Source organism: Daucus carota, chromosome 9 (assembly GCF_001625215.2).
Source record: "Daucus carota subsp. sativus chromosome 9, DH1 v3.0, whole genome shotgun sequence".
Classification (NCBI taxonomy): Eukaryota; Viridiplantae; Streptophyta; class Magnoliopsida; order Apiales; family Apiaceae; genus Daucus; species Daucus carota.
In genome coordinates this window covers 4,648,061-4,664,377 of record NC_030389.2, presented here as the reverse complement: position 1 = coordinate 4,664,377, position 16,317 = coordinate 4,648,061, and the positions used below count along the sequence as shown (strand labels likewise).

General features: G+C 35.5%; 1 protein-coding gene across 1 annotated transcript; it reads left to right on the top strand.

The window, feature by feature from the left end:
• The first annotated feature begins 11,446 nt into the window (after positions 1 to 11,446).
• LOC108203171 (uncharacterized) lies at positions 11,447 to 13,121 on the top strand. Its single transcript, XM_017371944.2, has one exon. It carries the CDS (start codon positions 11,599 to 11,601, stop codon positions 12,967 to 12,969), a length of 1,371 nt encoding a protein of 456 aa, XP_017227433.1. The 5' UTR covers positions 11,447 to 11,598; the 3' UTR covers positions 12,970 to 13,121.
• Positions 13,122 to 16,317: the final 3,196 nt, after the last annotated feature.

The following is a 16,317-nucleotide window of genomic DNA, read 5'->3' as shown; positions in this document are numbered from 1 at the left end:
CTTGATTTCTAAATGTACATATATCCTCATTATGATAATATTTATTAAAATATAAATATAAAAAAATATACACTGTTTAAAATTTTATTATATAATTAAATTATCACTCGCCTAAAATTATTGAAAATTTCATATAAAAAATGAGATTCTTGTTGAATCAGAGTCTTTGCCGTATAGTTAAAAAATCATATATATTTTATTAAATCACATATATATATAATTTTATTAAATCATAATAATTAAATATTCTAAGAATCGGTCGATTAATCGAATAATCGATAATCAGACAAATGTTTAATACGATTTGGTAAAATTCGGTTAAATCACTGATTAATTGGTCAAAATTGGATTAATCAGTCAAAAATCACGTAGAATACTAAAATTTACAGAATTTGTGGGGAAAATAGAAAATTTTAAAAATGATTAGATATATATTATTTATATGTATAATATTAAATTAATTCCAAAAGCATGTTATAATTAATGTATATTAATGATTGGACATTAATGTATAATTAATACGTTAGTATTAAAAGTCAATAATAACCTTTATATATATATGTATGTATAATGAGGAAAGGGTAAATTAGTCATTTCAAATTAATTTATTCAAAATTGCTCTATTAAATATATAATAGATAATAGATGTTGGGGCCGTTTGGCCAAGCTTAAAAAAAGTGATTCCATGCTTAAAGTAAAGAAGTGGAGTAGAAGTGAGAAGTAAATAAGTTGATAAAGTGTTTGGAAAAGAAGCAGAAGCTGTGAAAGAGAAGCTAGCATTCTCAGCTTCTTAAAAGTGCTTCTACTTCTTTACACAAACGGGTCAAGAAAAGCAGAAGTCAGAAGCAGGAATTACTTCCCGTTCCCAAACAGCCCCGTTATCTTTTTTGTTGCTAATGATATTAATGACACCCACCAGTTGCTAATGATATTAATGACACCCACCTAAACATGCTTTTGTTTGAATTTCAAAATACAATAATAAATATCTACTTTGTATGTGTTGCAAGCCTACTAAAATAGACTTACTCTACTTTAATAACAAAACCTTTTTTAACAATACCAAAAAAATATATTATTCATATTTTATTTTCTTGTTTATTTGTTGTCAACCCGGGTCAAATTTCGAGTCTTTTTCAAAAATCGAGTCAGGTCCCGAAATCCGAATCCGAAAATAAGCCGAAATATACTGGCTCAACTGCAACAACTTGAGTAATCCACAAGCCCACCACAGGCCCCCAAAAGATCATGATTTGTTGGTGCAATTAGTAGTAATACTTATGCTTATAAACTGAACTAAAGTCTCCACACTCCTTGATGTGGGACTGGGGTGTTACAGTAATATACCGGCCCAAAGGAAGGTTATTACTTGACCGAATTTATTATTAATATTTGATTTCTGCGTGGAGAGTACCACTTGCAAGTTAATATTTCTGTCCAAAGACTAAAAATTAATGTTGTGTTAGGTATCTTGTCAATATGGGCCCACATACAAACTACTTTAACCGAAATTCTATGTCTTATATGCTTCATTATTTTTGTATGCGTATGACATGAATTTCTATTATGTGAGCTTTTGTTCTATTTTGTTCCCTATCAGCTAGTTACTGCATCTGCTTCTAATATAACTACCGACATGAACTCCATTCCCGTGCTTAACGGCACAAACTTTAAGAGTTGGAAAGAGAACGTTCTGCTAGTTCGCTGCTGCATGGATTTAGACTATGCTATATGGAATGAAACGACCTGCTTCTCTTATGGATGAAATTTCTACTACTGATAAATCGAACTTTGAGAAGTGGGAGCGTTCGAATCGCTTAAGTCTAATGATGGTAAAACGCAGTATTCCTGCAACATTCAGGGGCGGTATGTCTGATGACTCTTAATGAGCTCATTTCACATTGTGTGCAAGAGGAAGAGAGGTTGAAGCATGACAAGACTGAAAGTGCTCATGTTGCAACTAACTCAAAGGTTAACAACTGAAAGAGGACTAAGGATAAAGAGACTACAGTGGGACGGTCACAGCCTAACAAACAAAAGACTCAGGATCAAGCAATTTCATGCTTCTTTTGTAAGAAATCTGGGCACGTGAATGTCCCAAATACGTTGCTTGGCGTGTAAAGAAAGGTAGACTTTTCACCTTTGTTTGTTCTGAAGTTAATTTGACTTCTGTGCCTAGTAATACTTGGTGGGTGGATTCCGGTGCTACTACTCACACAAGTGTTTCTATGCAGGGTTGCATTTGGAGACGGAAACCAAGTGATGATGAAAGATTCATCTATGTGGGTGATGGCAATGCAGTTCCGTTGAAGCCATTGGCACTTTTTTTTTCCTTTTGATACTGGTCATTTTATTAAATTAAGAGAGACTTATGTAGTACCTTATTTTAGACGGAATTTGGTTTCTATTTCTATTTTGGACAAATACGGTTACTCTTGTTCATTTGGAGATAATAAATTTAGTCTATTTCTTAATTCCACTTTGGTTACGACTAGTTCTTTGATTGATAATTTATATATGTTGAACACAATTGCTTCATCTAATGAAACCTTGCACATAACATCAAGAGGTGCAAAACGCAAATTATCAAAGGAGAATTCAGCTATGTTATGGCATAAGCGTTTAGGACATATCTCAAAAGGAAGACTTAAGAGACTTGTATCTCATGGAATTCTCGAACCCCTTGATTATACAGACCTTAATGTTTGTATTTAATGTATCAAGGGAAAACAGACAAACAAAAGGAAATTTAGTGCCAATAGGAGTATTGAAATCTTACAGTTGATACATACTGATATATGTGGTCTATTTCCTACAGCTTCTTGGAATGGTCAACAGTATTTTATCACTTTTATAGACAACTATTCTCGCTATGGGTACTTATATTTAATTCATGAAAAGTCACGGTCTTTGGACATGTTTAAGGTCTTCAAAGCTGAAGTTGTGAAATAGCGTGGTAATACAATTAAAGCTGTCAAATCTGATCGTGGAGGTGAATATTATGGTCGGTATGATGGATCTGGAGAACAACGTCCTAGACCTGTTGCAAAATTCCTAGAGGAATGCGGGATCGTCCCACAGTATACAATGCCTGGGCAACCACGCATGAATGGTGTTGCTAAAAGACGAAACAGAACGCTTAAGGATATAGTGAGAAGTATAATTAATCATTCTTCTTTACCAGAATCACTCTAGGGTGATGCACTTAAGACTGCAACATATATTTTAAATAGAGTACCTAGCAAAGCAGTGGCTAAGACCCCCTATGAATTATGGACTAATAAAACACTTAGTCTCAGGAATTTTCATATTTGGGGTTGTCCAGCTGAGGCAAGGCCTTATAAGCCGCATGAAAATAAACTAGACTCAAGAACTGTTAGTTGCTATTTTGTTGGGTATCCTGAAAAAATAAAGTGTTTCAAGTTTTTTTGATCCTTTGACAAAGTCCTTTTTCGAAACGGGAAATGCTAGATTTCTTGAGGATGTTGTTAGGAATATGTGATGTTTGATGATACAAAGTGTTTTATTCTTACTTAGAATAAAAATGAATGTAGCTGATCAATTGCTAGCATGCTGAGGCAGTAGCAATCGGTCAGATTCACCCATCAATCGATGATGAGGTACTGTAACAAAGATGGAGCATCTTAGCGATCGATATGTTAATAATGTATACTTTTAGATTAGCAGTTGATCTATTAATGGATGTAAAGATAGGGTGACATAATTGTAAATATTTGAAGTCGTGTAATCTATCCAAGTGAAGTGAAGATCGATCGCTAGTCATGAAGTATCAATGGCTAAATTGAAGAGTTTATCAATCGCTGCATAATACATCAATTGATAATTAAGGAAGGCTATCAATCGATAAATCAAGAAGGTTATCAATTGCTAGTTCAAAGATATTATTGATTGATAATATTAGCAATTGATTGTTAAACAATTGACAGCTACAAGTCAAGTAAAAGACAAGAAGCACATGGGTTGATGTGACAGATGATGCACCAGTTTTGGAAGCTAAACCAAAAGCAGTTTAGTCAATCAAGAGGCCAATAATATCTCTCCTCTTTAGAGGAGGGTTAAATCCTTTATCTATCATTCATATTTCTCATACGACTCATGATATACCCGATGTCCACTTTTATCATCACTCGGTCAAAGGTAACTTTTAATGTAGTCAAAGTATATTAATCCTCGTATAGAAATATAATGATTTCAAGTCAAAGGATCTTTACACCATTATCACTGTGAGTCTTTCTTATGAATTTATTAAACATGAAGAATCTCACTGTGGGTCTGTCCAGTACCATGTACTCTTACATGTACCTATGTATTGACTTTAGTATCCACATACTTATAACCAATGAGATGTGGTTATCTTGTCAAACAACATACTAGTCTATCTGTGTATTGTTATTGTCCTATATAATAATACTCGACTAGGGACCTTTAAGAATATGATATATTATATAATCTCAAGTTCAAGTCATGTACTTAAACTATATAATATGTATCATGATTCTAAGGACATTTATTATGCTAACAAAATATCGCAGTAATTTAGATCATAATAAATACATTTATTGAATGAATCAACTGACATAAAGGTTTAAAAGAACAATGTATTGCCTCTAGGGCACTTACACTAACAGGTTGGCTAAATTATAAATTGTACAATGATCCGCTAAACACTAAATTATTTTTTATTGTTCATTTCGTGTACAATTTATTGGGTTTTATATTATGTATTCAGCGAATATGTTTATCCTAAGCTACACAAGTTCTTAAACATGGTTATTTGGCAGTATCGCTAATTCACTAGTATAAAACAAAACAGAAGAAAAGTAAAGCCTTCTACAAACAATTATAAAGGCAAAACAATGAACACACGAGAGAGGAAAAAAAATGAGTCTGATCAAACTTCATTAGTTCAAATACAAGCAGACCTATCACCTATATATCACTGAAACTGAAAACTAAACATACTAGAAATGCTCCACTACGCCACTTATTTCTCAACTTCTTAAGACTTATTCAAAATGCTAAAAAACAGGAACAACCTTATCCAACTAGCATTGACTTAAACAACTTCTACAAAAAATAAAACCTAGAACAAAATAAATAAAAGAAATAATTTGCACTAGTTATTTTTAATACCCCTCCTTAGTGCAAACTTGCGATCAACTACTCCAAGTGATAACTTGACAGCACTTTCATTATCACACTTAAACTGCACATCATAATTAAACTCACCAAGCATACTTCTTATCAATCCTTTTAGCCAAACACACTCCAGTGCCGCGATGCTTGCTGCCACATACTCTGCTTCTGTGCTCGACAAAGCAACAACTGGTTGTTTCTTGCTACACCAGGACACCATTGATGAACCCATACTAAAACAATATCCAGTAGTTGAATGCCTATCTTCTACACTACCTGCCCAATCCGCGTCTGTGTACCCAACTAGTTGAATCTTTTCACACTTTCTATACATCAGACCATAATTCAGAGTGCCTTTAATATATCGCAGAATCCTTTTCGCCGCATCCCAATGTTGATAAGTAGGATGCTGCATAAATTATGATACCACACAAACCGAGTAACAAAGTTCAGGCCTTGTGATAGTTAAATAAATTAAACTACCCACAAGTTGTCGAAATGGTGTTGCATCATTTAGTGGAACACCTCCACTACTTGTTAATTTCAGGCCCTGCTCCATTGGAATAGCCTTTTCTTTAGACTCCTCCATGTTAAAGCGACGCAACAGATCTTTTACATAAGCTCTTTGAGAGATAAAATAACCATTAGCTGACTTCTCCACTTCAAGACCAAGAAATCGACTAGCTTCTCCCAGATTCTTTAACTCAAAACGTACAGATAACTCATTTATCAACATAGCAACTTCATCTCCATTATTTCCCGTGATAATCATATCATCCACATATACGAGTACAATCAAGTGAACATTTGATTTTATTTTAACGAATAAACTAGAATCTGCTTCAGAAGCTCTAAAACCACAAAAGAGTAGATACTGAGCAACTTTACCGTACCAAGAACGTGATGACTGTCGAAGACCGTATATAGACTTTTTCAATCGACAAACATAATCTGGATAATCCTTCGAAACATATCCTTTAGGCTGCTCCATGAACACCTCACGATCTAATTCACCGTAAAGAAATGCATTCTTCACATCAAGTTGCCATAACTTCTACCCTTGGAATGCTGCAAGAGCAATTGTTGATCGCAGTGTCACCATCTTTGCCACCGGACTGAATGTTTCTTTATAATCCAGCCCATAGCTTTGAGAAAAACCACGTGCAACTAGCCTGGCCTTGTATCGTTCGATACTTTCATCTGATTTTTTCTTTAGCTTGTACACCCATTTACAAGTGACAGGAACACAATTGTCAGGCCTAGGAATTAACTCCCAAGTTTCATTCTTTCTCAACGCTTCCAATTCTTCTTTCATTGCACGCTCCCATTTAGGTCTTTGCCACCAGACTGAATGTTTCTTCATAATCCAGCCCATAGCTTTGAGAAAAACCACGTGCAACTAGCCTGGACTTGTATCGTTCGATACTTCCATATGATTTTTTCTTTAGCTTGTACACCCATTTACAAGTGACAGGAACACAATTGTCAGGCCTAGGAATTAACTCCCAAGTTTCATTCTTTCTCAACGCTTCCAAATTCTTCTTTCATTGCACGCTCCCATTCAGGTTTATCTTTCGCTTCTTCGTATGTTAATGGTTCATATTGATCAGATTCTTCTGTAAAGAAGCATGATGTAACAGTACAATTATTTAAGTGTACCTCATAGTCCTGAAGATAAGATGGCTGCCTCCTTTCTCTTCTGTCTCTACTTGAATCTGAACTGACATTGTCGTTTGAGTCTCCTTGTGCTGAAGTTAGTTCATCATCTGAAAGATCATGAGAAAGCTGAACCTTTTCTTGATGATGAACCACATTATTCTTAGTAGTGTAATAGGACGACACCTCATCAAATACAACATCACGTGAAGCGGTTATTTTATGTGTTTCAGGATCCATGCAACGCCATCCTTTCCTTTGTATGTCATAGCCTACAAAGATACATACCTTTGCTTTCGGGTCTAGTTTAGTACGAGTAGCTTTAGGAACATGGACATAACAAATTGAACCAAATACACGAAGATAGCTAACATCCGGCTTGTCAGCATACAAATTTTCAAAAGGAGACTTTTCCTTACCAGGCCAGGGGGTAGGCGATTTATCACATAGCAAGCACACCGAAAAGCTTCTGCCCAAAGCTCTCGAGGAAGATTTTTGTCGTGTAGCCAGGAGAGACTTACATACGTGAGATGAGCCAGCTTTCTTTTAGAAACACCATTCTGCTAGGGCGTATGGGGACATGTCATTTGTCTTTGAATACCTTTTTCAAGGCAAAAGGATAAACTCATTCGATAGGAATTCGCCACCATTGTCACTCCGTAAACATTTGATATCTTTTTTAAACTCCTCCTCCACATCAGTTTGAAAATCAACAAATTTTGCTAAAGTTTCACTTTTATCTACCAAGAATTTAACCCACGCATATTTTGAATAATCAACAACAAATATCATGACATACCGGAAACCACCATAGCTTGTTGTCTTCATCGGACCCATCAAATATGTGTGAATCAGCTCAAACATTGTTGACCTGCGATTTGTTGACCTTTGGAAAGGAAGACGGTGTGATTTTCCAAATTGACATCCCTGGCATATGATATCTTCACGAACATTCTGCAAGGCTGGCATCCCGTCTAATAATTTTTGCGAAGATATTTGCTGTAAGAGTGGAAAACTCAAGTGTCCTAAGCGAGCATGCCAAATTGATGCCTTATCTATTTGGATTGTCTTCTTTACATAAGCTTCTCCTACTGACATAACATACATGGAATCTTTCTTTTCTCCGGTGAACATGATATTAGCCTCAAGAGTCTTATCATTATCAAGAATTTTGACATCATTTGGACCAAATAAAACATACTTTCCAGAATTTGTAATTTTAGAGACAGAAACTAAATTTTTTTGCAAACCTGGCACATGATACACATTGTCCAATTTCATCAACTCTTTGTCATCTGAGCTGATCTTCACTGTCCCTTCTTTAGCAACTGGATGCTTCGAATTGTCCGCTGTGATGATGACACGCTCCCCGTCGTGATTATGCAACTTAGTGAATACAGATTCATCTCCAGTTACATGATGAGAGCAATCGGAATCAAGGATCCACTCTTTTGTATCATCTGAGTGACTGTAAAGTGCTTGAATTAGAACTGATTCCACCTTCTGGTCCCTGACTTCTACCGTAAAACACTGCTCCCATTTTATATCTTCCTTTGATTCACCTGGCTCTGGATTTTCCTTCTCATTAGCAACATTCACCTTGGAAAGCTTCACTCGACAATTTTTCTTAATGTGCTGGGATTGTGATTTTGTGAATTATCACCGCCGGGTTTCCCACTACCTTGATTACTTTTATTTCCAAATGATCCCTGCTTCTTGTAGTACTTTCCTTTCAAAAAGAGCGCTGATTCTGCTTCAACACTTCTTCCAATCTGCTTTTCCAGTGCTTCCTAATTTGAAATAAGACTCTCTAATTCTTCAACAGACGGCTGAACTGCCCAGCCTTGGATTGAGGTCACAAATGGAATATACTCCTTTCTCAGCCCACGTATAAGAAAACGTCGCATTCTTGCCTCACTGATCTTCTCTTTCTCATCTCGTTCTGATATTTCACCACACAAATTTTTAACCTTTAAGAAATATTCAGAAATAGATAAACTTCCTTGGGTGAGCATGGCTAACTCATTCTCCGGGAGCTGCAGCCTTGCAATATTCTTTGTCGAAAACAATCGCTTCAGTGTATCCTAGACCTCCTTGGGTGAGTTCACCTCTCGAACATGCTCAATGAATTCTTTTCCGATTGAAGTCCGCAAAGCAAAAAGAGCCTTTCCACATTTGATCTTCCATTTCCTCCGTAGTTCCGCATTGTTTGGAGTGTCTGCTGGTTCCTTCTCTGCTCCAGTAACAATCTCTCATAAATCCTGACCCTGAAGATAAACTTCTAGACACATCTTCCAGTACTTATAATTAGTACCAACAAACTTTTCCACAGAATTGCCAATGCTCGAACCATTGCCTCCGATTCCCACCTCCATAGCAAGACTATTTCTTCTAACCTTATAATCTTTTCCAACAAGACAACGACTTGATAGACGAAAAGACAATAAAAGACTCAACCTAGCTCTGATACCATAAAACAAAACAGAAGAAAAGTAAAGCCTGCTACAAACAATTATAAAGGCTAAACAATGAACACACGAGAGGAGAAAAAAAATGAGTCTAATCAAACTTCATTAGTTAAAATACAAGCTGACCTATCACCTATATATCACTGAAACTGAAAACTAAACATACTAGAAATGCTCCTCTACGCCACTTATTTCTCAACTTCCTAAGACTTATTCAAAATGCTAAGAAACAGGAACAACCTTATCCAACTAGCATTGACTTAAACAACTTCAACAGAAAATAAAACCTAGAACAAAATAAATAAAAGAAATAATTTGTACTAGTTATTTTTAATATAGTATCTATGAATAAATAATTTAAAAAATTTTGCCCTCCAAATGTTCAAGAACCTGTTGTAAAGAAAATTAATTTTTTTTCTGATTTCCTCGTGAAAGATGATGAAACCATTTCTCGTATTTGTTTCATAACAATAGATGCCTGAAGAAAGTAACCAGATTCTGCCCTGACTTTTAAAACAGAGCATGACATGTATAGTCGTGAGGAGGGTGATTATTTATTTATTTATTTATCGAATTTTCTATGGTGTGTCCATGGGCACACAATAGTCACTAACTCTCGTGAAAATATTAGTTTTTGATCGGTGGATAAATAATAACTTATGTTGATGGTCCCCCTGCATTTGCATCAATTCCGCCAATCAAAAGAAGCCATTTCCATGAGAGTTGGTGTTTATTATGTGCTTTTGGGCATACATGAGAAAGACAGTTTCCTAGACTTGAATGCTCTTTAATTCATACAGTATTGATTAGTATTTTTAACTCTTTCGCTATCGGCTTTAGAAATTACTGTTGGGTTTTTGACTTGCTGAGTTGCTGAGATTTGATTTGGCACATGCAAATGAGCCTGGCTGTGGTTAAGAAAAGTCTTGCCAAGAAGTAAGAGAAAGCTCGAGTGCCCTTCTTGGGCCTGATAAGCAAGGAAGGCAACTTTAATGTCAGAATTCTTCTCTGGACCTAACTTCAGTGTCACAGACTCTGGGCATGCCCTTTAAATTTTTATATATTTTCAAATGTTATATTTATATATAGTAATGAGATCATACAATCAAATTATCTAAACTGTCTTGATGTCAATGGAATCTTATTAATTTTCAAAAATAAATTAGCATGTTAATTTTTACATTTGTTTTAATTAACTTTAAAAGAATAAGATGTTATTAAAATTAAGTAGGAGATAATGAGAGAAGATTTTTTACAAAAATAATAATATATTTAAAAAAAATGTTATCAATAAATTATTATACGGAATTGAGTATTTATGAAACATTTAACAATTCAGATTTTTAAAAACCAATATTTTCTCTAAATAACTAAAATATTTATATATAGTTTTAAGAAAGAAGAATGGGGCCGTTTGGTTGAGTTTAAAATACCTGCTTATTGCTTAAAATAAATAAATGGAGTAGAAGTTAGAAGCAAGATTAGACTTATAGGTGGTTAAAGTGTTTCGGAAATAAGTACAAGTCCGGAAACAAAAGTTAGCATTCCTACCTTTTTATAAATGATTCTTGAATTTTTACAGAAACGGTACGAATAAGTGTTTCTAACTTATAAGCTGAAAAGCCGGCTTAAAAGTGGTTGTGAAACACCCACTAAATTTTAAACATAAAATAATCAAATGAAACCATGGTCTACGGGTAAATAATATAAATCTATGTGCGTGTTTGGCAACCCATTTTAAGCCGGACTTCACGGCTTATAAGTTAGAAGCACTTATTCGTACTGTTTATATAAAAAATCAAGAAGCACTTATAAAAAGCTAGGAATGCTAGCTTTTGTTTCAGGACTTCTACTTATTTCCCAAACACTTTAATCACGTATAAGTCTTATCTTGCTATCTTGCTTCTAACTTCTACTCCACTTATTTATTTTAAGCGATAAGTAATTATTTTAAACTCACCCAAAGGGCATCTATGTTTAACACAAGAAAGTTGAACTTTATACAAGCTACTGCTTATTTTTAAACATATTACCTTAAGAAATAGCTCACTTAAAGTCTTGGTACAACAAAAACCCAATTTTAAGCCACTAAATGAACAAGAAACAAACTATATAAAAAAAACCAATATTAAATGCAAGGGCAAAAAATCCAAAACAATCAAGAGGGTTGTCACTTGTACAGGACATCCACCGAGTCAGCCTAGCATCATTTCACAACACACCCAAAAACCCAACTTTTAACAATAATATCCTCTGCCTCTGTTTTCAAACTAATATCCTCCTGCTCCTCCAAACTCTACTACACTTTCCAATTCCAATGGAAAATTTCTCCTACAACTCCTACCCTGAGTCAGGCGACTCGTCCCCCCGATCCCGAGAAATCGACTTCGAAAACCCGCCACCCTGGGAGGACTCAAACTACAAGGTGAAGTTCATGTGCAGTTACGGCGGCAAAATTCATCCTCGCCCTCATGACAACCAGCTTGCTTACGTGGGTGGCGAAACCAAGATCTTAGCGGTCGATCGATCCATTAAATTTGCGCATCTCGCGGGTAAGTTATCCGCGATTTGCGACAACTCGGAGGTCTGTTTTAAGTATCAGTTACCTGGTGAGGATCTCGACGCGCTGATCTCGGTGACTAATGATGATGATTTGGAGCATATGATGCATGAGTATGATCGGCTTTATCGAGCGTCTTCGAAACCGGCGAGGTTGAGGTTGTTTTTGTTTACGGTGAGTAGCCAGACCGGGAGTTTTGGATCTGGTGACGCGAAGTCGGACCGGGACCGATTTGTTGACGCGTTGAATACCGGTCCCGTTCAGGCTCCGGTTGTTCCGCCTCCGAATAACGTTGATTTTTTGTTCGGGCTGGAGAAAGGAGCTGTGCCGCCGTCGGCTGTTGTTGCGGCGGCGATGGCGAGAGCTCGGGATCCGGGTTATTCGGAGGCGGATGTCGTGATTCAAAATCACGAGGATCGGATCGTGTCTGATCGACACGATCCGATCCAGAAACATATCCAGGACTTGCAAAGACTAAGAATAAGCGAAGAGCAGCAGCCCCAGGCCGCTGCTTTTCGCAGAAAAAGCGATGAGTATTATGTACAAAAGATGCCGGAAAAATTAGCGCCGTCACAGACTTTACCCGCGCATCTACCCGCACAATCTGTTCCAATTCCAGCGACTTACTGGCCGGAAAAACAGATGCCTTATCCCCCGAGTTCAATCGGACCAGATCATCAACAGCAGCAACAGCAACAGCAACAAGTTTACATGATTCCATCGCAACCAAACATGTACCAAATGGCCCGACCCGTGACCGGACCAGCCGGTCAACCAAATCAAGGCTACTATATGCAGCGCATGACACCTGAAGTTTACAGGGAGCAGCCTGTATACAATGTTGTGTCACAAGCACCACAGCCTACTTTACCGCCTCAAGTAGTCCCCAAAACGACACCGTTCCAGGCAACAACTACTGTGATGGACAGCGGTTACACACAGGTTGCTTATGACAGTGCTAGTGGTAGACAAGTTTACTATACTACGCCTCCGGGCGTAGTTTCGCAACCGCAGGGGCCAGTGCCCCTGCAGTATCAGCCCGCGCCAGGATACGCGGTGGCGGGGAATTACAATCAGGAGGGCGGTAGTAAGGTTGTTCCGGTGAAGGTCTCGCAAACATCAGGCTGAAATTTTTAGTTTTGTATTAGTATTTTAATTCTGTTGTGTTATTGTTAATTACTCTTAAAGCTACAATATACCATATGTCATCATGTGCTATCAGTTATCAGTGTGTTTGTAAATATAATTGTGGATTATATGTTTATGCGTGTTTATGTTAATCTTGGAGAGAAAATTCTGGAAATCTGATCTATTAGAAACCCAGCAAACCAGAACCTGTCCTAAAAGTAAATGACTAGTTTTCGGACCAAATTCATAGTTTGTTAAGATTCGAATCAGTATTTGTTTTGAACGTAACATATTAATCTACTTGGAAACCAGACATAATGGATAGGTTTGATTTTAATTGCATTTGGCTTAAGCAGAGTCTTAACACAGGGTGAGTGTGGTTATATATAATTGAATACACTAAGGTGACAACATGCAGAAGTGGAGTAGAAGGGACACACACCAACAGGCAACTTGTCATTGAGTACATTTATAAAGTCACGAGCGTACGTTTCACAAGTGTTGCCCATGGATATAAGCTCATGGATACCGGAACTGTTGGCCGGGCCACGAGCAGTTTGGCTGGACTTGAAAGAAGTGGTAAAAAAGTTGATCTCGACTTATAAGCTATTATAAGTGCGTGGACGTTGGATACCGTAACTTATAAATTTTTTAATGTTGTGTATGGTTGGGGTGAATGATTCCGGAAGAAATTGAATGAAAAATGAACTATTTTATAGGCAATTTTCAAGAAATTTCATTCAGTCCTGATTCCTCCATTCCATTCCTTACATATGTGCTAGATTTCACACTTTCAATTTGAGATGAAATGCTCCATTCCCTCCCATCCTCAAATCTCATCATAGAAATTTTGCATTTCCTCAATTTTTTTCTAAAATTTTCTTCCTATCGCTATTAGTTTCAAATATTTTTACTCATTACATTCCATTCCATTCTTCCCAACCAAACACAACATAAGTGTTTGGATAACTTAACATATAAGTTAGCTTAGTATAGTTTCGTAATTTTATAATATAATAATTTGTTTCTTTTAAAAAATAAATTATAATAATATAAGAAATTTTATTATTAATATATGAAATATTTTACAAATACAAAATTTTAAACTCTGCATTAAAAAAAAATTAATAACTGCAGATAATACAAGTAAAAAGATACATCATTTATTAATACTCATATTTATTTAATATAAGTAAAAAGGTACCTTTTATTATTAATTAATACTATAATACATGAAATAGTTTAGCAAGAATAAAAAATAAGAAAATTACTGATCAGAAACGATAACAACAATTTAGCATGAAAGAAAAATGCAATACAGCCAATTACTAGCTTCTTGTTTGTATCGATTACTTTTAACAAGCGCCGATGAACAGAGTTCGTTTAAAAAGAAGCACAAGCTGAATATCCAAAAAAAGGCTAGATCTTCCAGCTTTTTTTCGAGGTTTCTTTTGGTTTAAGTGTTTCTAAACATTTGTCAAACGCACCAAAAAAAGATGCGGACTTTTGAACTTTTAAGCCCGCAAACTCTATTCCCAAACACCCGCATGTTTATAGGTCAAAAATAAATTTTCATTTTGTTTATATAAAAAAATTTATAAGTCATTTCTTGATTTATAAATCAAAATTTAATAAGTTGAAAATTCTAAAATCTTTTAATAATTAATTTTAATTTTCGAAATTTGGTTATACAAATACGTTACTTGTTACTTTCAATGATAAATTTATTCTTCGATAGAGAAATTCACTAACAAGACGACATGTGCAACAGATTCGAATTTCAGTATTTCACCACTCATAGTTAGTTAAAATGCGTTTGCGACATTTAAAACAGGGGTCCACATGGAGGGAAAAGCTTTTCCCATGAGTGATGATGTAGCAGAAAAAAATGAAGCCTGAGTCTTAAATTCACACGAAAAGCCACATTTGCCGGGTTCTTCAAGTAATACATAAAGATGATGACTTGTGATAGAATTAGATATAGTACTACTCAACTAGCTAGTTTTGTCCTCAATATTGAGGGCTCAGTACAGTACTTGGTTGGCACTGATGGACGTATGGATGGATTAATGGGCTGTTTTGGTGACCTCCTTAAAGTAAAGAAGAGAAATTAGAAGTTAAGATTTATAAATACCTAAAGCGGGGAAAGAAGTAAAATTTATAAAACAGAAGCTAATGAGCTCGTTTGGTTAGTTTGAAATAAGTGACTTCTTGTTTCAGGTAAAGAAGTGGAGTAGAAATGAGAAGTAAATTAATAATTATAAGTTATTATAGTGTTTCGAAAAGAAGTAGAAGTTGTAAACAGAAGCTAACATTTTCTACTTCCAACTTCTTTCTCACGACTTCTTAAAAGTATTCTTTACTTTTTTATGCAAACGGGGTTAAGAAAAACAGGAGTAAGAAGTAGCTTCTGCTCCTCGATCTCCCCCAAACAGGGAATATTCTAAACTTCTTATAAGTACTTCTTGACTTTTTATGATATAAATAAATTTTTCATACTTATAAAATCAGAAACCGGACTTTTAAGCCAAGTCAAACACCCAAGTATTTATTGTTATATAAACTAAACAATAATTGGATTGCTTCCCTTCAAGGCAAACTCTGGATTAGCACAATTACCATTTTCCCTCGTACAATCATTCAGCAGAGAAACCGGGATTTTAGAAGATTACAGGGCTAAAATGCGTAACTATATTGAAAGAGACTCGGTGGGTGTTTGGCAACCCCGCTTCGGAGCTTTTTTATAAAAAAAGTGTTAGTCTGCAAAAAAGTTTAAATACTTCTCATGGCTATTAAAAGCTCAAAAAAAAGATATGGATCCTAAGAGCATCTCCAACCATACAAACAGTGAGTTGACATTCCAAATATAAAAAATTTAGCCAACCTGTTGAAAAAATCATACTCCAACCACGTGAACCTGTTGTCTATAATTTTAGCCAACCTCCTATGGATGACTATATTTGTCGAACCTCTACAGGTCTGTAAGAAATCTGTAAGATTATTGCACATCATTTATTACCATATTAAACTGATATATTCTATTTTAACAAACTAAAATATTAATAACATTCTATTTTTAAATTATAGCCAACCAATATAGCCAATACCATTGAAGTACAATGTCTTACAGGTTCAGCAAATTTTACATAATGTTTTACAGGTTCAATTTAGCCAATTATTATAGCCAACGCCGTTAGAGATGCTCTAACTTTTTATGATTCATCACAGCTTCTTCTTGTTTTAATTAACTTCAAACTTTTAAGTCACGAAATCCAAAAACTTCTAACAATTTATACATTCAAATCAAGTTCTCATTTATAATCCACTTCTTTAGTTAAAGCAATAAGT